At 38.1% G+C, this 22,633-nt stretch overlaps 1 protein-coding gene across 5 annotated transcripts in view; it reads right to left on the bottom strand.

Annotated features, from left to right (window-relative positions):
• slc4a4a (solute carrier family 4 member 4a) overlaps positions 1 to 22,633 on the bottom strand; it is a 66,575-nt gene that overhangs the window by 14,663 nt on the left and 29,279 nt on the right. For 3 of the 5 annotated variants that reach the window (XM_081610937.1, XM_017306559.2, XM_008419367.3), the window contains exons 8-15: positions 16,516 to 16,592; positions 8,038 to 8,195; positions 7,145 to 7,232; positions 6,014 to 6,168; positions 2,981 to 3,094; positions 2,353 to 2,527; positions 2,138 to 2,271; positions 213 to 487 (exon numbers count right to left, since the gene is read on the bottom strand). In XM_081610937.1, the coding sequence (XP_081467063.1) occupies positions 213 to 487; positions 2,138 to 2,271; positions 2,353 to 2,527; positions 2,981 to 3,094; positions 6,014 to 6,168; positions 7,145 to 7,232; positions 8,038 to 8,195; positions 16,516 to 16,592 (1,176 nt within the window). Of the gene's footprint in view, positions 1 to 212; positions 488 to 2,137; positions 2,272 to 2,352; positions 2,528 to 2,980; positions 3,095 to 6,013; positions 6,169 to 7,144; positions 7,233 to 8,037; positions 8,196 to 16,515; positions 16,593 to 19,582; positions 19,679 to 22,633 lie in introns of all 5 variants that reach the window. The other 2 variants (XM_017306557.2, XM_081610936.1) reach the window with 1 other exon arrangement.

The following is a 22,633-nucleotide window of genomic DNA, read 5'->3' as shown; positions in this document are numbered from 1 at the left end:
TACCATTTTATGTTAACTTCTATTAACATAAAATATGTATATAATATGTTTAAAGCCTTAAATCTTTGTGCAACACCAATTGACACCAAGTTTGTTTAATTTGAAGACAAATTTACTGACATTTAACAAAAAAGTAAAGCACCAAAAAGTCCTAAAATCTATATTTTATTTCCTGAGTGAAATTCTTCTTAAAGTCTTAAGATGAAACGGACCTAGGAGCGTGGGGCCCATGCAGAGACATTCGTACTGCGTGATGTTTTCCAAGCTGTACACCGAGTTGATGGGGTAGTGGTGAGCTAATTTGATCATCTTCTTGAAGGCATCGTAGATAAAGATGAAGCTGATGAGACAGGAGAAGCCCTCCTCCGTGAAGCGGGTGAAGTACTTCACCAGGAAGCTGGCGTCAGTGGCAACGAGCACCAGGCAGAAGAACGCCGACCACAGGCCGATCCACAGCCGGAACTCCATGTAGTCGAAATCGTTATCCCTACGTAGAAAAAAAGACACAAAACACAGTCAAAACCAGAGAAGTTCATGACATGGAGATCAATCTCCCATCTACCCAGTGGAGAGCAAAAAGCTGCTCGCTAACGATGGCTAGCATTGGTCTTAGCTGCTAAGCTGGCAATATAATGCACTAAATCTTAAATGTCTGCATGATGTATAAAACAAAAAGGGACGCAGTGCTAACTGCCAACACTACAACTAGATAACAAGGTCAGAAAAAGTTTTCATTTAAAAACAAATAATGAGGGAAAGGAAAGTAGGTAAGCTATGCTAGCTTGACTTTGACAATCTTAATATGCTGTGGAATTCTGTGCGTTTTAGTTCAGTTACAAAATTTAAAAAAAGACGACCTAAACAACAACTCTGACAGATTATCAGCTAATCAACCACTGCAGAGTTAGATTAGCTCATGGTAGCGGTAGCTAATCAGTCACTGCAGTGTTAGATTAGCTCATGGTAGCGGTAGCTAATCAGTCACTACAGTGTTAGATTAGCTCATGGTAGCGGTAGCTAATCAGTCACTACAGTGTTAGATTAGCTAATGGCAGCGGTAGCTAATCAGTTACTGCAGTGTTAAATTAGCTCATGGTAGCGGTAGCTAATCAGTCAATGCAGTGTTAGATTAGCTAATGGCAGGGGTAGCTAATCAGCCACTGCAGTTTTAGATTAGCTAATGGCAGCAGTAGCTAATCAGTCACTGCAGTGTTAGATTAGCTATTGGCAGCGGTAGCTAATCAGTTACTGCAGTGTTAGATTAGCTATTGGCAGCGGTAGCTAATCAGCCACTGCAGTGTTAAATTAGCTATTGGCAGCGGTAGCTAATCAGTTACTGCAGTGTTAGATTAGCTATTGGCAGCGGTAGCTAATCAGCCACTGCAGTGTTAAATTAGCTATTGGCAGCGGTAGCTAATCAGTTACTGCAGTGTTAGATTAGCTCATGGTAGCGGTAGCTAATCAGTCACTGCAGTGTTAGATTAGCTAATGGCAGCAGTAGCTAATCAGTCACTGCAGTGTTAGATTAGCTGTATGAATGTTCTGTTCTTTGTGTAGGAAATGTTTGAGTGTTATTTGGGTTGAATCCTGATACACAGAGTGGCGTTGTTATCAGTTGCTATGGCAACGCGTCTTTGTGTATCATAGCCATATTTCTTCCATATTGGAACACTTTTATTTAATAAATGTAATTAGTACTAAATCATGAAGGTAAAAAAGTGCAAAAATTACCTTTTGACCCAAAATGGCTGACTTCGTGTTTGGTTTAGAAAATGCCTCCAAGACATTTTTTCTTACCGTTTCACAGGGTTTTATGTACGTCCCAAATTTCAGCTCCCTACTACTTACCAGTTGGTCTCTCTCATGTTAGGGGGCGCTGTGGAGCGGTTGGGTCACGGCCATTTTTAATTCAATCAAAAATACAAAAATTTAAACCAGGGGACAATTTATGGTAAAGTTTGGTGAGTTTTCGTTTATGTTTAGGCCTCAACGTTACCTTCATCTTTCCAACAAGATGAAGGTAAATTTGATTTACAAGACAGTATAAAACGTTCTTAACAAGGCTAACAGTTAACATCTTTTTTCATATTTATTAAAACCCTAATTTAGAGGTACACCGAGAAGATGCAAAACTTACCTGCTGAAGTTAAAGAGAAGCCTTTCAAACACCAGAACCGGACCGGTGCTGCTCAGAATAATGAGAGGCTGACCCCCCAACAAGCAGAAAACGCCTCCGGCGATGGCAGTGCCCAGAAAACTCTCCAGCACACCCTGCAAACATGGAGAGGGAGGGTTAAAAACAGGAAATCAGACAGTTTGGCTGACACACTTTGGTTAAAAACCCGCTCTGACCTGCATGTTTTCTGTAGCGTCCCCCAGCAGACCACCGAAGGTGATGGCGTTCGTCACAGTTCCCAAGTAAATAAACAAAATGGCCGACAGGGCCTGAATGTGAAGCGCGTCGGTGAAGTCACTGATGAAGAAAGGCGCTTTTCTCTTGATGTCAAGAAGGAGACCACCACAAAACCTGAGGACAAAAAACTGACTTAATAACGGGATGAGATTCTTATTTACACTGAAAAAACACAAAATCCTACCAAGTATTTTAGTCTAGTTTCTACTCCAAATATCTTAGTGCATTTAAAATAAGAAAACTAATTTAACTAGTAACATATAAAACCTGTTTTAAGCCAATAATTCCTTAATATTGATGAAAAAGTACAAATGACTTCACTAAAAATATGGGAAAATGTCTAATTCACTTAAAACAAGACATTTTTCTCATAAGTAAAATATAAAAAAACCTTTTCATGATTATTAAGGAATTACTGACTTGGAACAAGCTGCTGAAAAGTTTCTTATGTTAGTTTCAAGTTTACTAAACTATTTGCAGTAGAAACTAAAACACTCGGTAAGATTTCGTGTTTTTGCAGTGCGCAATCCAATAAATAAAAAGTAACCTATAATGTTTATTTCATACCTTCCCGTCTTCTCCAGCTCCTCCCCCGTAGCGTGCCCGCCTCCTCCTCCATGACCGCCGTCATGCGGCATGTCTCCGTTCATCTGGGAATCCCCTCCTGCGTACATGTTTTTCCTACAACGGAAATAAGTTTCTTCAGTTGCTGCAGTGATCAGCACAAAGCCGCCTGGAATCATTTATTTGATTTGGGTCACCGTTTGGCCCACTGAAGCTGCTCACACAACCTGATTTAACCGCTACCTTTCCCGTCACGACGTCACCAATATTTTGTTTCATAATTGTTTTTATCCGATTACTCGATTAATCGTAAGAAAAATCTATAGATTACTCGATTACTAAAATAATCGTTTACAACAGCCCTAAATGAAACATTAAAGCAGCATTTTAAATATTAATTAAGCTATTTTTTTTTACTTTTACTCCCTCTTTGCATCCTTTATTTTGTTTTTACAAAGTGTTTTATTTCTGCAGACGGCAATAGAACCATATTACCGTATTACATTGTCAGGACATGGTGACAGTTTTGACAAATATATAGAAAACAAACTTCAACTTTTTATTGTAGTAAAATATATTAATATAAAGTACTGTAGTGATGAGCTGAATTGCTAGTGTAGGAAAGGACAAGAGGTTCTCAAACAGTTTCCATGCATCAGATGCAAAATCTAATTTCTTTGGTATAAATAGGATTTTCAGAACAAATGCAGGTAACATCCTTACTGGAAAATACATAATAAATCGTCTTCAAAGTGGATCTATTACCTAAAATTCATATATTTAATGTTTTCATTCTTCCATTTGGGTCTCAAATACGGCTAAAAACAGCATTTGTGTTTTTGTTTTTTTTAAATAACACCCAGCCTTTTGTTGGCAATACGTTTATGTTTTTTGGTTCCCGTTTCCAGTCGGATGATGCTGATCCATTAGGTGATTAAATAGCCTGATAGATCAGTGCTGACTGCAGGTTTATATAATATGAACTGTGGCAGTTTCATAATTAAACGTTGTGTGTGCAGCTGGATGCGTTTGGGTGATTCGTGCTCACACAGCATTCTGAGGACCTGCTGTGCTTCCTTTAGCAGGTTAGCATGGGTCTATGGCCTTCACGACACGTTCATTACAATTTTTACACAAAATCATTCTTTTATATATTGAGATTTCAATATCTGATTTAATTGTGACCATAAAGCCAAAAAAGCTGGTGCTGGCCACGCCCCCGGCTCAAAGTTTACATATGAGAATAAAAATGCAAACGGATGCAGGTTTGTACTCCCGTACATCTCTGAATGTCAGAAGTGGAGCCTCCTGCGCAACCAACAAGAATGCAAGAGGTGGTTTCTGGATGGTACGTCTTTTCCAGCAGCCATTGTACAGCGGTATAATTAGCTGACCAATCATGCTGGAGCTCGGCTGGGGTTGCTAGGTGACGGGCAGTGTCTGCCGATTTGTGATGTAACACTCTGCAGGTTTTGGAGAAGGCTCATTTTCCAGACACCAAAAAACATAAACGTATTGCCAACAAAAGGCTGGGTGTTATTTAAAAAAACACAAACACAAATGCTGTTTTTAGCCGTATTTGAGACCCAAATGGAAGAATGAAAACATTAAATCTATGAATTTTAGGTAATAGATCCACTTTGAAGACGGCTTATTATGTATTTTCCAGTAAGGATGTTACCTGCATTTGTTCTGAAAATCCTATTTATACCAAAGAAATTAGATTTTGCATCTGATGCATGGAAACTGTTTGAGAACCTCTTGTCCTTTCCTACACTAGCAATTCAGCTCGTCACTACAGCACTTTATATTAATATATTTTACTACAATAAAAAGTTGAAGTTTGTTTTCTATATATTTGTCAAAACTGTCACCATGTCCTGACAATATAATACGGTAATATGGTTCTATTGCCGTCTGCAGAAATAAAACACTTTGTAAAAACAAAATAAAGGATGCAAAGAGGGAGTAAAAGTAAAAAAAAATAGCTTAATTAATATTTAAAATGCTGCTTTAACGTTTCATTTAGGGCTGTTGTAAACGATTATTTTAGTAATCGAGTAATCTATAGATTTTTCTTACGATTAATCGAGTAATCGGATAAAAACAATTAGGAATAAAATATTGGTAAATCTTCCATAACACCAGTGTTACTGTCGGATATCAACATCAGTCTATTTTTTCCACATTTGAGCTTCCCTACCAGTTACTTTTTTGTAGACCGGGGGAGCAACACGGGATATTTACGGCTCCTCCGTTCAGAAACTCATCTACCAGCCATGTTCCGCCTCCCGTTTGTTCAGACCGGGATGATATAAGTTTATTGTGCGGTTCGTCCGTAAAGCTGCTCTTACCCTGTAAGCATCAACCCTCAGCCGCCCGCCGTGTTCAGTCTCTCCGCTCACCTGTGTAAATCCTCCTCAGCTTCTTCCCGCCGTTCAACCAGCAGCTCCGGAGCAGAAAGGCTGCCGAACTCCCGGCATCGCGCCGGTCATTTTAAGGATGTTTATTGGTCCCACAAAAACGATGAAAACCCGGAATTATCACCAATCAGTAAAATCCCCGCGGGCCGAACCTGAAGATTGGACGTTATGCCGCTAACACGTAGCTTCCGTCAACAACTCAGAGGCGGAAGTCAGAGCTCCGCGCAACGCAAATAATGTTCCGGCTGAAACACGGGGCGCTAAATGATAAAACATAAATTAACGAAGCTTCGAGGCAGGTCAATTTTCCTCGAGGAATTTTAATAATCGAGGTACTCGAATAACTCGAGGAATCGTTTCAGCCCTAGTTTCATTTGTCATCTGATTGCAGTAGATCACAAGATTTCATTACACACCTATAGATTAAAGCAGAAATTATTACGAATAATCGTTTTGAATCGAACCGTGAGATAGTAAAAGACTAATAACCACTAATAAATTCCCTTGCTAGGCATGCTAAATGAATCTGTTTGTTTACTAGATAATATTATATGCAACATAAGCTGGACACCAAAAATCCTGTGAAAAGTTTGTGATTTCCTGCATTTTTGACCTTTTGTCAGAGGACGGCAGCGATTTGGGAGGCTCTATCCTGATGGTCGGGTCCCACTCTCCAGGAGGAAGAACGATCACCTCGTCCAGGAACTCATCGATCCCGGCCAGCAGGTCCTGCCTGTCCTTCGCCTTGTAGGCAATATCATGAAAGACCTGCGAACAAACACACAGACGTATTGGAGCGTAAAACGTGACGGGAAAGCATGTGGCTCCAGTGAACCGTGATGGCAGATCTGAGGATTTTAAATAGGGAAAGAGAGCAGCGACTTGCAAACACTAAATAAACAACTAATCCCATCTAATCAACCCAAAAACTGTGGAGAGCAGCGCCATTTTATCACTTTAATCAACTCAAATGCTTTCCTCAGGGGTCTGTGAGTTTATTTTATTTGTTTGCCTTGCGATTAATTATCACAGATGATTTTCCACTCAGTAAACAGCATTTGGCAAATATTCATCCATCCGTCCATTTTCTTTACACCCCTGTCCCTTGGTGTGGTCAGGAGGTGCTGGTGCCTCCAGCTGGCGTGCCGGGTGAGGGGCGGGGTCACCTGGACAGGTCGCCAGTCTGTCGCAGGGCAACACAGAGACACACAGAGACACACAACCATGCACACACACACTCACACCTAGGGGCAATTTGGAGAGGCCAAAGACCTGACAGTCATGTTTTTGGACTGTGTGAGGAAACCGGAGTACCTGGAGAAAACCCACCATGCACAGGGAGAACATGCAAACTCCATGCAGAAAGACCGGGCCGGGAATCGAACCCAGAACCTTCCTGCTGCAAGGCAACAGCTCTACCAACTGCGCCACTGTGCAGCCCCCATTTGGCAAATAACTAAGGCCAAATAATTCTAAATAAAAGTCAAGATATTTTCTGTTTTCAGAAGAAAGGAACAAAAGTGCAGACCTATTGGAGCTTTTTCAGAGTTTACAAGAAATTAATTGTTTCAAAGGGGGTTCTGTGAGTTAGTCAGCAGTAGTCAGTATCTTACCTGTAGTAAAAAATCAAGTTTGTGAAAGAAGAAGGCAACTACTAATGAAACACACTGCACACCTTTGAGCTGCAATCTTCCAGATCATTTGGTGCTTTTTGTACCACATAAGAAATATCATATAATTTCACCTCATCAGACATCAGGGTGGCGATTGCTCTGCCAATCTCATGATATGACTTTGCTTTGCCTTTGGGTCCAAGCAGGATGAACAAAAACCTACAAAGAGAAGCAAAGCAGAGGATTAATCATGGGTGTCCAAAGTGCGGTGCGGGGACCGTCTGCGGCTCTGGGAATGATTCTGTGCGGCCCTTGTCCAGCACAGATTTATTTTACCAGACTGTTGGGGGTAACATGCGTAAAACAGATTAATAAAATTTTTACTGATTAATAAAATGACGCAGTCATCTTAAAATGGAAAACTTGAGCAACACAAATTATTCATCTCTTATTAGCCACATTTTTTACGTTCATTTTACTTTGATACTGCATGGCATCACAAACATCCAGGAACTTTTACTCAAAAGTAGAACCCATTAATTAAATGAGGCTAAAAAGAACTTAAATTAAAAAAACTATACATAATCAAAAGAAACTCATGTTTTTATAATCCATCGAAAATGATTTAGATTCAAGTGTTTTTCATTTTAATATTTTGTGTTTAGTTTGTTTTGACAATAGAATAATTTTTGCACTTTTTTCTCCTTGAATTCAGACATTAATCTGAGAGTTTTGACCTTTTTTCTCAGAATGTCTTTAATCTTCAGGGATCATAAATCAGATTTTGAGAAAAAAGTCAGAATACATTTTTCCCCCCAAGTGGAAAAAAAAGTTTTTTCCCCTAAAAAAGTCCAAAACTGTTGCAAAACGTTTTGCACTAAATCAATGGAGGAGAAAACATTTTATAATTAAAAGCTTCTGTCTTGTTTCTGATTGCTTGACTGAAATTAAAACTGAACTGTGGAATTAATGTGAAAATAAAGTAATAATTATATTTCAGAGTTAATTTTTGCATGTCGGCCACCTTGTGGGAACAGGAACTTCGGTCAACGCTCCCAGCATCACGGCTTGCTGCAGACGGACAAACGCCACAAACGGGGCGTCCAGGAAGTCCACCTCCCCCACCAGGACGTTGGAGGCCTCCGCGTCTCTCGGCAGCTTCTTCATGAACTTGTTTTTCAGCTGGAACAACAAAGAAAATGGGTTTAAATCAAATAAGATGGATTCTTTGAGTGTAAATGTCGAAAACAAAAGGTTCATTTAAGGTTTGGCATTTATGGAAATATTCAAGTCTTTCCTCTGTGTGCTTAATAACATTTATTAAATGTTAAGTTTTATATTATTATTTCCTAAATTTAAAGAGCTTGCCCCCTTCCATCGTCACAATTAAAGAAAGTAAATTATTTCTGGTCAATTTGTCTGTAATAAAAAAAAATCTTATCAGGAAAAATAAAGTTCACTTCACTTGAATAACTCATATAGGTTTTATATAAACATATATATGTTTTTATAAACATATATTATATATGTTTTAAAACAAATCAATATCTAGGGGTGTGAGAATCCTTGTTAAATGGCGTTTTAACTAAAACTCTGAGATGTGAGAATCCTTGTTAAATGGCGTTTTCACTAAAACTCTGAGGTGTGAGAATCTTTGTTAAATGGCGTTTTAACTAAAACTCTGTGGGGTGTGAGAATCCTTGTCAAATGGCGTTTTCACTAAAACTCTGAGGTGTGAGAATCTTTGTTAAATGGCGTTTTAACTAAAACTCTGTGGGGTGTGAGAATCCTTGTTAAATGGCGTTTTCACTAAAACTCTAAGATGTGAGAATCCTTGTTAAATGGCGTTTTAACTAAAACTCTGAGGTGTGAGAATCCTTGTTAGATGGCATTTTAACTAAAACTCTGAGGTGTGAGAATCTTTGTTAAATGGCGTTTTAACTAAAACTCCGTGGGGTGTGAGAATCCTTGTTAAATGGCGTTTTCACTAAAACTCTGTGGGGTGTGAGAATCCTTGTTAAATGGCGTTTTAACTAAAACTCTGAGGTGTGAGAATCCTTGTTAGATGGCATTTTAACTAAAACTCTGAGGTGTGAGAATCTTTGTTAAATGGCGTTTTAACTAAAACTCTGTGGGGTGTGAGAATCCTTGTTAAATGGCGTTTTAACTAAAACTCTGTGGGGTGTGAGAATCCTTGTTAAATAGCGTTTTAACTAAAACTCTGAGATGTGAGAATCCTTGTTAAATGGCGTTTTAACCAAAACTCTGAGATGTGAGAATCCTTGTTAAATGGCGTTTTAACTAAAACTCTGAGGTGTGAGAATCCTTGTTAAATGACGTTTTAACTAAAACTCTGAGGTGTGAGAATCCTTGTTAAATGGCGTTTTAACTAAAACTCTGAGGTGTGAGAATCCTTGTTAAATGGCGTTTTAACCAAAACTCTGAGATGTGAGAATCCTTGTTAAATGGCGTTTTAACTAAAACTCTGAGGTGTGAGAATCCTTGTTAAATGGCGTTTTAACTAAAACTCTGAGATGTGAGAATCTTTGTTAAATGGCATTTTAACTAAAACTCTGAGGTGTGAGAATCCTTGTTAAATGGCGTTTTCACTAAAACTCTGAGATGTGAGAATCTTTGTTAAATGGCGTTTTAACTAAAACTCTGTGGGGTGTGAGAATCCTTGTTAAATGGCGTTTTAACCAAAACTCTGAGGTGTGAGAATCCTTGTTAAATGGCGTTTTAACCAAAACTCTGAGATGTGAGAATCCTTGTTAAATGGCATTTTAACTAAAACTCTGAGGTGTGAGAATCTTTGTTAAATGGCGTTTTAACTAAAACTCTGAGGTGTGAGAATCTTTGTTAAATGGCGTCTTAACTAAAACTCTGAGGTGCGAGAATCCTTGTTAAATGGCGTTTTAACTAAAACTCTGTGGGGTGTGAGAATCCTTGTCAAATGACCGTTTTAACCAAAACTCTGAGGTGAGACGTTTAACTGTAGTCCTACAATGGGTGCGGGTTTTAATATCTTTTTTAGACTTTTTTGTTCTTTTTCTTTAAAAAAAAAATCTCTCTCTGTTTATTCACTGTCACATGCGGTTTTTATTTTAATTATGTAAAGAGGTGCTTCATGACCACAACATGTAAACAAATCCTCACCATCCGGGTCAGATTGTTGTGAAATAACACTGTGGTACTTATGACCATCACTACCAGCAGAACATAAAGGGATGGAAAACATTTACTAAGACTCAACCACAGGTGGACTTTTGGACCCGTGTTCCTTGGACTTCACTTTCAGGGGAAGTTTTCTAAAACAGTTATTTATTTCCAGACGAAAGTCAACAACATAACATTCACCATGTATGAAATGGAAAAAACGGCCTCAGTTCTGTCAGTGGTGGCAGATTTAGGCACAAAGTGTAAAACTTAGATCTGATTTCATTGTTAGAGACCAAACTTGATGAAACTTCCTGGATAATCTGCTCTCCTGTGATAAACATACTTCATAATTATTTATGTTTTTGTGGTTTGCTTTTTACATTTCTAACTTAATTTTTTTATTTCCTTTTGCTTCTTCTTCTTTTACTCCCTGCAATGTAATCTTTCTCAGGGATGTGAAGTTGCATTTTTGTTTTCACTGTTATAATGTAATGGTTTACTTGTCCACCTTATTTCAAATATTGACGTTAGATTTCTGATGTGGAGGCCTAAAGTCATGTAAATGATGCTTCCTTGAGAATCAATAAAGATAAAATAAAAAAAAGTGTGTCAACAAAAAGTATACAGTGACACTGCAGCTGAATTTGGGGAACTGATTTTTTAAAAATGTCCCCATAGTGAGGGATATTTGCTGTTTAAGCATGTTAGCTAACATTTTTTCTAGCTGATTTTACCAAATTTACTGCAGGAGATGCTTTTCAAACAATCAAATTTGTTCAAATTGCTTTAATTAAACTATGAAAGTTTCATGTCAGGATTTCTGGTTCTTGTCACTATTTTTTCCAAACCAGTTACATCCAAAAGGCAAAAGTTTTAAGTATTGCATCTCGACCTGAACTGTGCAGACTTCAGTGTGTCGCATGAAAAGAACCAGAACAAACAGGAAAGACAGATTTTAGGTTACCTTTTGTTAGCTCTAGTAGTAGCTTTAGTTTTTTCATGGTTAATTTTTAGGTGCAAAAAGTTTTATATTGTGACTCTGATTGGGCAAAAATACTCAACAGAAGATATTACTTAAAAAATATATATATATATTTTTGAACAACCAACTTACTGGTTTTTTTCTCCAATTTTTGCAGTTGCCATTTTGAGAACTAGCGTAGCCTAGCTTAGCGTAGCTGCGAGTTTGGGGCATGTAGTGCCGTAATTTGCTGACAGCTGACGTAAACTGTTTGTGTGGGGAAAAATAAATAAATTTCACATCAGTTTGAAAGGTTAATAAATAGATTAATAAAAACAAAAACGAAGATTATTATATAATTTCAGTATGTTTTAGTTTTATAAACGCATTTAGTTATAATCGTTTCCCCACATTAACTACTGTTTTTATTTATTCCAGTTAACAAAAGTGTTTTCTCAATTTCCGCGTCGTTATTTTGTTTTAGTTAATTATAATAACTGCGGCTCAGACTGCCATGAAAAAAATCGGATATGGGGAAAATAAAGTAATGTAAGCTCAATAAGTTTAATTAAGCTTGAATGCTATTTATATGAATTCACATGAGATAAACAACACAGTAACAAAGTACTGCATGATTTAGAAGTGGAGGAAAATGATGCAGTTTTCTGAAAAATCTTTGCAAATAAAAATCTCTTACGGAAAAGCCTCCCACAGGATGCGGCTGCTTTTTCTTTCACTTGACAACTCAGAGTGACTCAGTGACTCAGTGACTGAGTGACTCAGAGTCACTCAGAGTCACTCAGAGTCACTCAGAGTGACTCAGAGTGACTCTGAGTGACTCTGAGTGACTCTGAGTGACTCTGAGTGACTCAGAGTCACTGAGTCACTGAGTCACTCAGAGTGACTCAGAGTGACTCAGTCACTCAGAGTGACTGAGTGACTCTGAGTGACTGAGTGACTCTGAGTGACTCAGTGACTCTGAGTGACTGAGTGACTCAGTGACTGAGTTACTCTGAGTGACTCTGAGTCACTCTGAGTGACTCTGAGTGACTCTGAGTGACTGAGTGACTCTGAGTGACTCTGAGTGACTCTGAGTGACTGAGTGACTCTGAGTGACTCAGTGACTGAGTTACTCTGAGTGACTCTGAGTCACTCTGAGTGACTCTGAGTGACTGAGTGACTCTGAGTGACTCTGAGTGACTCTGAGTGACTGAGTGACTCTGAGTGACTCAGTGACTGAGTTACTCTGAGTGACTCTGAGTCACTCTGAGTGACTCTGAGTTACTCTGAGTCGACGTTGTGTTGACGTGTTGACGTTGTGTTGACTTTGTGTTTACCCAGCACTGCAAACCTGCCTTTGTTTCTGTCGCCGTTTTATCTCCAACTTATCAGTCATGAGAGGAAATGGTTGCAGCCAGTGGAATCCCTCTGAACTGTATTTATGGGATGAGTGGGTGTGGAAGCACTTCAGAGACGTGTTTCCTGGCAATTTATCTCTTGAGTTGTGGTAACTATTCACCAATCAGATCAAATGTATATTCAAAGATGAAATAAGTGGTGAAGTTCTCTTTAAGGTTAATTTATTGTAGATACTGGCTTGTTTTGTCTACAAATTAACTTTGCTTCAACATTTTCTCATGTGTAATTTGAAGAATTACATTAGAAAAGGTTGATGGAAATGGGAAAATTCTAAATAACTTTCTCAATTTTGCAAAAAAGTCTTTACGCTTGCTTTAGGTTGTAGTATAAGAGTTTCTGTGTTAAATGAGAGATGGAAACATAAGTTTTGATGAAGCAAACATTCCCATCCTCTGGTGGGTCTGTGCCTTACCAGAGGCACGAACTCAAACATTTCTAAATCCAAATATCCGGAATAGAGTGGAAAACTCTCTCCATTTTTCTAAGATTTTTGGTCCATGTTTGTTTGCAACATCTACTTCCTGTTTATCACCTAAACGTAGCATCAACTTCTGACAAAATCATAATTTAAAAGCAGTAAATATGAACATGCATCATTTGTATTTTCCCTTTTTTGCAACATATTAAAAGTTCGTGTAAAATCTGCATGACATTTGGACACAAACATGGCCATTGACTGCTTCTGACGTCCCTTTCTGCCCACAGCATCACCATCTGCAACGACTGGAGATACTCCGATGACATGAGTTACGGCATTTAATTTCCCTTTACGGAAAAATAAGCTATTTTAAAACTGAACTGAATAAGTAATGCTAATTAACGGTAAATCAAACTTCTCTTTTCCCATTTATCTCAGCAGAAATGTTTCCACATTTCTTCCCCGATCAATCAAGAGCTCGAAATGATCATAACACTCCAAAGTACCAAAGCTAGCTTCTGGTGCTCTTGAGGATTAGCAACATTTCCCAAATGTTGGGAATTTGCTGATAAAATCTGCATGGAAAAAACCCCAACCAAATTCTCAGAATGGGTTAAAACTAAACATGGAAATTCACTTCAACTTTTTGTGACTGGACATGCAACACCCATCATCAATAAATCCTGGTTTTCCACAAACTTTACACATTAACCGCAGATGTAAACATTTTTTATATACTTATACTCTTGCAACAAACGTCTAATGGTGATGGAAACATTAGACGTTATATGGGTTTCAGTCTTTCTTTGCACAAAACCTTAGCAAGTATTTTTAGTTTCTAGTGCAATGAACTTACTACTCCTGAAATAAGACAAAAGTCATTTTTCAGCGATGAGATTGTTTGGTAGCACTTTATTTGAAGGGGTGTGAATAAAACTATGACACGAACATGAAGGAGACTTAATGTTTATACCTGTTGTCATGAAGTGTTAGTAAATAATGACACTTTAAATGCAAATATTACAGTTTTAATGGACTTTTAAAGCAAGTTTTAATGTTATATAGTGTAGTTATTTACTAAATAATGCAAAGCTGACACTTTTAGTGCACTTTTAATGCATCTTTGCATTAAAAATGTCATTATTTACCAAATGACAATTCATGACAGCAGTAAAACACTCATTAAGACTGACAGGTGTTATGTCAGTCTTATACAAATCCCTTCAAATAAAATGGTATCGTTTATTTTATGTCAATACGTTCTTAATATTTGTGAAACAATACTTCTGTTGGCAGATTATTTCACTTATATAATATTGGAAAAATGTCTTGTTAAAAGTTAAATACGCTGCCAATTTGTTTTAATCAATATTAAGGAATTATTGACTCAAAATAAGCTCCTATATTTTGCTGAAAAGTTACTCGTAAGTTAGTTTTGTCTTATTTCAACTGTACTAAGATATTTGCACTAGAAACTAAAACAAAACTACCTGTAAGATTTTGTGTTTTTGCAGTGCAGGAACCGATTTCCTGTGCATGAGGCGACATCAAGCCCCCGTCAGGCTCTGCTCCCTACAAATGTCATTTCCATTAAGATGTTAAATAAATGATCGACACTTCTCGCCTCTCCGCCTTTCCCAGAACATCGCTCTGCTTTTGACATTTAGTTGTGGAGAGGAGCACTTTTCATACGCTGTTATTTTCCAGAAAACAAAATATGCTTGCCATTTTCTAGTGCTGTTTGAGCGAACAGAGATTGACTAAAGGTTTCCAGCAGTGAACTGTGGACAGAAGTGGAGAATTCATGGTCAGTAACCTTAAGAAACAGACAAAAAGCTGTTGGAAAGTTGTAAATAATTACACATTTTGTTGGTTTATTTGTTGGTTATTATCATTAGATCGCCCTTTTGAAGGTCTGTCAAAGTTTTTCATCGGATTTTGAATGTTTTTTCGCTTTTTTTCTGGTGGATTGTTTAGCCACTTAACTAAACCTTGTGTCTTTTTACAAATAAAAGAAAACATAATAAAGAAGGCAATTTATTCCTTAAACTTAGCCGCTATTTCTATTCATTTCTTAAACCAAATTTTATTAAAATACCAATACAGTTGAAACCAGATATTTACATACACTGAATAAAAAGGTGCAACTTTTTTTTTTGCCACAGTCTGAAGTTGAATCAGACCAAACTTTTCTTGCTCTAGCTTAGTTAAAATTACAGAAATTATTTATATTTATTAACCCTTGTAGGCCAAGGTCTAAATGGCCATTCCGGCACGCAGTCTCTCTCTTCTCAGTGCGTCAGCGCTCGTTACGAAGCCATGCAGCGATCGCTAGCAAAACTACTACTAACACTACGCACACCACAAACTCGAAATAACATAGTTACTGTATAAAAAACCTATCGAAACACTCTTAGTAAAATCCACAGCATCAATTCTCCCTAGTCTCTTGCCGTATCCAAATCCCCCCCCTTGTTTGTCCCCACGTGTCTCCGTTCTACCTAGCAACAGACCGTCAACACATTTTCATTGGTTGTGTCGAAATGTGGTACAGTTAGACCCCCACACAGTAAGGCGGAAATGATCGATCATATTCCTGGCTTTATTTTCAAGTAAATAACCACAAAACCAATATAAAAACACCACTTTTATAAAGTTTGAAGTCCGTACTGTCCACCAGAGGTGAAATGAAAACTCGGTATGCCGTCTGTGTTATTATGAAGCCTTATAAATGTGTCACGTGCTTGCCCGCTCCACAGCGGGCTTCGTCCCGGTAGGGTTAATTACCAAAGAACTTGGCAAGAGTATTTTGCGGTTCATGAACAGAGAATTTGAGCTCCTCCCCTTTTTCTGTTCAGGACAAAAAAGGCGGGAATCACCATAGCAACCACTGACAGCAAAAAAGGCGGGAATCACCATAGCAACCACTGACAGCATTTCCGGTCTGTTTTGTTCTCACCAGTTTGTTCTATATTTTTCACAAGATAAAGGAAGGGAAGGAAAGCCGGGCATTCTGGATATTTTAGGACAGTAGCTACTGTAGCTTTAGCATTTATAAGATTATACCTCAATAATTTGCACATTTGTAAAAAAAAAAAAAATATGCAAAAACACAAAATCTGCCATGTAATTTTTGTTTGGTTTCTAGTGCAATTATCTTAGTACACTTGAAATTAGACAAAACTAACTTACAAGTAACTTTTCAGCAACGTTTAGAAGCTTGTTTTGAGTCAATCAATCTATAATATTGATGAAAAAGTTCTAGTTTCATTGGCAGATTATTTCACTTATAACAAGCATTTTTTTTCTCATGTTATAAGTGAAATAATTTCCCAGTGCAACCTGCACTCTTTCATCAATATTAATTCATTAATTTAACTTAAGACAATCTCCTATTTCTTTCTGCAAAGCTACTTACAAATTAGTTTCGTCTTATGTCAAGTGAACCACTGGAATTTAGACCAAATTTACTCAGTAAAATGTTGTGTTTTTGCAGTGTAATAACAGAATCACGGTGAATCGATAACAGATGTCTGTTGACTCACCTGGTCCTTCTCTGGTTTGTCAGAGATGTCATTCAAGCTGCTGGACGCCAGGTTCTTGTGAGGCGTTGTCGGACTATCTGTTGTGACGCAGAAACAGATTAAGTTTTAAATTTGTCGGTTTTTCAGAGCCGAGAATGAGATAAAACTGGTGGAGACGGAGGAGACCCAGGAAAAAGACAGTGGCCCAGAGGCTTCGCTCCACATGCATTACCAGAACCACTACCGCTCCGCTGCAATGTCCATGCAAAACCAGAAATGAAGAAATGCATGTCCAGATTATATTTTGGGGGGTAAGCTGATTAATTTTTATGACTTTTATGAATATATACACAATAGAAAAATATTAAAGTCGATGTCTTTGGGAACAACATGGCGTTATTGGCTAGTGGATGTATTAAACCTATCAGTTCAGGGGCCCACATCCTTGTAAATCTGGTCCTGGCTGGTTCAATATTTTACCACAGGCACAAAACCCGGAAATATTTAAAAGTTCAAACCTCCAGCTCAGAAAAGAGAACTCTTTCCATTTTTCTGAGATGAAAAAAAGAAAATCTGTGCTAGTTTGCAAGCTCTACTTCCTGTTTCTTACAGCCATTCGCAACGTCAACATCTGACAAAATTACTCAGTGGATGGAAACGCGGCTTATTCACATTTTCTTTTAATTTTACTTAATTCAATGGAAACAAAGTAAGTCTTCTCCCAATCCACTAAATACTTAAAAAACAAAACTATCTCCCTCCAGGGATGCACTGAACCACTTTTTTTACTTCAGATATCAATATATAGGTTTAGTATCGGCCGATACCGACCCAATAAACACAGATAAATGTACTGAATAACAACTATATTAAATAACTCTGTACCAGCGCAGCTCACTAAAAAACACCAACAGCTTCACCAGCTTGGTCAAACATGAAAAAACTACTTTAATTGGTTCAGTCAGTTAAATTAGGAGCAAAACAGCCCATGCAAATAAACAATAAAGAAACTGAAACTGACAAAAACTGTAGAAATGTAGAAATTAAACTGCAACGATTTCAAATGGTTCAGAAAGTAAAGTTAGGAATTTTAATGCAACTTGGATTGGCACCTGACAGACACCTGATCTTTTATTTTTTCAGTATTGATACAGATATTGATATCGGATCGGTGCCTCTATAGCCTCAGATATCGGATCGGTGCATCTAAAACCTCAGCTAAGATAATTATCGCCAACTCTGCCTGATTTAAAGAATCTAGCTTTTATTGCATGTTGGATCCAAACATAAGCAGCCCTGATGTCAGTGGAGTTTATATCCTGACACGCCGTCCTCATGGTTTATTAAACGTTCCTGCTTACCCAGCAGCTGCTCAGCATCCACTCAGCGTCACCGCTAACAGGTGAGGCTATCCGCTCACACCAAAACGGCCCACTAAGTGCTTTCCTGTGACTGACGCTCTGCTGATGCTCAGTTTCTGACAGCGTGATGCGACCTCTCATCACAGCCCTCAGCAGGTAGGAGGACGAGCGGCGCCACTGGAGCTTTTTCATAAATCTGCCCCCTCAGCATTGTGGGTAAAACCAGGCCTGTCAGTATGATGCAGCCAGCATTAAGAAATCTGCTTTTGAGGTTGACTTTATATTTGTCGTTCTTAAATTTTACATCAATGACGAGGGAACTGACCATAAAGACTAAAGGAAAACGTAGTAATGTTCCTGCACAGTGACGCTTCGTTTCTTCTTTTTTATGAAACTGTGTGGAATATTTCTGAACAATAAGTTACCAGGTCAACTGTAACTCTGACTTCACTTCCGTTAGGTTAAAATTACTTCGTTCATGTTCAGCATTCTGACTACAGCTGGGCAATAAATCAATAACAATGTGTCACGATAGAGACGTGATCAATATCAATAGACAATACATCTGATAACTATTCAATAGAGATGTGACGATCAGGTTTTGTCCTGCCGATTCCGATCACCCATAAGGGCTGATCACCGATACCGATCACAGATACCGATCACATAATTATTATTTTTTTAATCATAAACACTACTGGTTACATTATGTGGAAAAAGGAACCATGGATTCACCCTAATTTAGATAAAAGCTTTTAAATAACTTTTTCCAAGAAGAAAACTAAACAAACAGGCATTGTGCAAATTGTACTGCTATCAGTAAAACTATCTTTAACAGACTGATAACATATGGAGGCTCTGAAGAGGCTAAATTATGCAAAGAGCCAAAATAAAACCTCTCAACATTGCCAAAAAAATTCAAGTATAAAACTTAACATTCAAAGGCAAATACAGGATCCATTACAATAAACAATCCAGAGTTACTGAATGAAAACTTCCTGTTAGCATGGCGGCTAGCTGGTTACTGCTAGCTCTGAGTGGCTGTTTCTGACTGAGTGGAGTAATTATGCAGAGCACGCAAACGTCCCCATTCGCTCAGTGCGTCATGGTTCCACATCGCTTAGGATTTGTTGCTGCGCGTTTGCGCAAAGTGAAGGAAAGAGGAGACCAGCTGCACAGGCAGGCTGAGAAATGAGATGCAGGTGATCGGTTTGTGTGATCGGCAACAAGAGACTGTGATCGGCGATCACCGATCATACACTTTTTCATGGAAATGGCCGATTTTGATCGGTGGCCGATCGATCGGCACACCTCTACTATTCAATATTCGCTATTTTGAATAAATACTGAGCTCCATTCCAGAGCCGCACTGCATTCTGGGAGAAGGTTGGTGGAATGAATTTGTTGAGGCGCTAGCTTTTTCCACAGATTATATGTCTCATACTACACTGTAATGACATAATGAAAGATCGACAAATGTGTAAAAAATATTTTTTTTAATAGAAGTTAGAAGCTGCAGCTTCAACTTGACTCCACGTGAGATTTTCTGATTAATCCTCCAAACTGATCTGACAGCAGAGAAGACACTTACTGCTCATAAATACTCCACACAACCCCAGTTCAAACAACATATGGATGTTTGGTTTTTTTTGTCCATCTGTAAGTCCAATTCACCTTTTTTCACCGCTAGGTGTTCTGCATGTTGCAACCGGGTCTGGGGAACTTACTAAGCCAGTCCATACTGGTACTCCTTTGGTTCTGCAGGTCCTCCATGGAGATGTGACCCGACAGGCAGGTCACCGAGTTCTCCAGAGGACTGTGGGCTTTTAGCGGCAGCAGAGGGTTATCAGAAGCAGTCCAGGCAAGCAAGAAGAAGGACAGACAGGTGGAAAGGTCGAGATGAAGGACAGTTGATAGGCAAACAAAATCAAGATTGTTATCAGATCTGATAAGGAGGGATTAATCCGTGTGATAAAAAGCTGTGCAGAGAAACAGTGAGTTCAGAGGAATGGTGATGTTAAACTGGAGAAGCAAGCAGTGGTTTCAACTCTTGTTTATGCACTTTATCCTCCAAGGCGCTATAACCCATTAATGATTATCAGTGATGTTCTTTATCTTTACTACGATCCAGACTTTGACATGACGGCGCAGCCTGTTCTTTCATCATCAACATGTTCCTCACATCTGATAAGAGCCAATAAATAACTTCACTTCATGGTTGGTCACAGATTAATTACATCGAGTTACTCAACGTTTTACAATCAAAGCAAACGTGTCCATAAAGTCAGTTAGGCCTGTGTGCTAAATCCAGACGCTAATTTCCCCAGTTAGGAGACGGAAACATGCTAATTTTGATGCAACTGTAATTCAGAAGCAGGGCTGCAAAAACACAAAATCTTAGGAAACTTGAAATAAGACAAACCTGAAGTATAAGAAACTTTCAAGCAACATATTGTTGTTTTAAGTCAGTAGTTCTTGAATACTGATAAGAAAACTGGTTTCACTGGCAGATTATTTCACTTAAAACATGGCAAATGTCTTGTAATGAGTGCAACAATCTACCAGTAAAACCGGTACTTATATTAATACTACCGACTTAAAACAAGCTCCTACATTTTGCTGGAAAGTTACTTGTGGATTAGCTTGTTAGCACTAGAAACAGGGCAAAAATATTTGGTAACATTCTGTATTTTTGCAGTGTCTTTTTTGTCTAGTTTCTAGTTGTAAATATCTGAGTACACTGGAAACAAGAAAGTAACTTTTCAGCAAGAGATGAGAGCTTGTTTTAAGTCAGTAGTTTCTTATTATTACTAGTAAAAAAAAAAAGTATTAGTTTCATTTATATCTTGGGGAAAATGTCTTGCTATAAGTGAAATAATCTGCCACTGTAACTAGAACTTTTTCACAAATATTAAAACAAGCTCATAATTCTTGCAGAAAAGAATCTTGTAATTGTCTTATTTCAAGAGTGCCAAGACATTTATATTAGAAGCTAGACCAAAAATACTTGGTAAGATTTTGTGTTTTTGCAGTGTATTTCCCCTGCTTTCACTCTTATGAGCACTAAATCTTTTCTTATTGACAAATTAATTACTTTTCAGTCCTAAGCAACTTAGACAACTTTATTCTTTTATTCTTTTGTTTTGGCCTTGGGTTTTTTTCCACCAGAGCAATAAAATCTTGCATCACTTTGGCTCCTCTGTGTTAGGAGATTAATGCAAGCGCCTTGAAATGCATATAAAAGTGCAGTTAGAGAGCCGATACCAAACGCCTGTCGCTTGAACACAGGAAACTGATCTACAGCACAGTAAACAAGTGTTTGCTGTTTATTCCTTTATATATATATATATATATATATTTTTTTTTCTGCCAAACTTTGATCTTTCAAATCACCAAACAAATGTTAATGTTTAATAATTTATTAAGGGATAAATGTATCCAAACCAACCTGGCCTCAAAGTTTGATTACTGACGACTCTTCTGGGATAAATTTCCTTTTTTTTAGCTGAATTATTTTTATTTTATCCACATTTAAGCATTTTTGACCATGAGGGATTGGCCTGTTTGGGGTTATGCAGCAGCAACTCAATCACATTTGACTAGGATTCTCCAAATCCTCCCCAAAAACACAAATCTTACCAAGTATTTTTGGTTAAGTTTCTAGTGCAAATATGTTAGTACACTTCAAATTTGACAAAGATAACCTACAAGCAACTTTTCAGCAAGATTTAGGAGCTTTTTTTTACAAAAACAAGAAGTAAAATAATCTGAACTAAAACTTTTTCATCAACTTTAAGGAACTATTTACTTAAAACAAGCTCCTATATCTTGCTGAAAAGTACTTAAAGGTTAATTTAGTCTTATTTCAAAAGTACGAAGACATTTACACCAGAAACTAGATTAAAAATACTTGTAAAGATTTGTGTTTTTGCAGTGCAGCTGGATTTATGTGTGGATCTTTCTCACCTCATAACCCAAGTATGTTTGATCTTAAGGTGACTAAAGGTTGAATATGCAGGACTTTCCAACAAGAGCAACAGATTAAATCCATTTGGCAGCACTACCACTGCCAGGTTTTATATTTGGTCTGATGTCTCTTGTTCTGAAATGAAGTGTTAGTTTTATATATGATGCATATGAAGCTGACGCAGCTCTAAACTCCTCTAAACTCCCGCAGGGCTGCAACTAACATCCATCAATCCATTTTCTTGCACCCTTGTCCCTCAGTGGGGTCGGGAGGGTTGCTGGTGCCTCTCCAGCTAGCGTACCGGGCGAGAGGTGGGGTCACCCTGGACAGGTCGCCAGTCTGTCACAGGGCAACACAGAGACACACAGGACACACAACCATGCACACACACACACACACACCTAGGGGCAATTTGGAGAGGCCAATTAACCTGACAGTCATGATTTTGGACTGTGGGAGGAAACCGGAGTACCCGGAGAAAGCCCACCATGCACAGGGAGAACATGGAGACTCCATGCAGAAAGACCGGGGCCGGGAATCGAACCCAGAACCTTCTTGCTGCAAGGCAACAGCTCTACCAACTGCGCCACTGTGCAGCCGCTGCAACTAACAACTAGTTTATAAATCTGATAAAAAAATGTCTAATTCTACAAATGTTTCATTTAACCACTTTACTTATTTAAAAACATTAACAGATGCAAATAAAGGAATAATTAAATTCCTCTTTAAATAAAAAAAATAAGTATTTTATTCCCTAAAATGTCAGAGCGTTCCTTTAGTGAATATTTCTAACACCAACATGCTGATCTGG

This window comes from Poecilia reticulata, chromosome 9 (genome assembly GCF_904066995.2).
Source record: "Poecilia reticulata chromosome 9, P_reticulata-male-v2, whole genome shotgun sequence".
In the NCBI taxonomy this organism is placed as follows: domain Eukaryota; kingdom Metazoa; phylum Chordata; class Actinopteri; order Cyprinodontiformes; family Poeciliidae; genus Poecilia; species Poecilia reticulata.
This window is presented reverse-complemented; position numbering and strand designations above follow the sequence as displayed.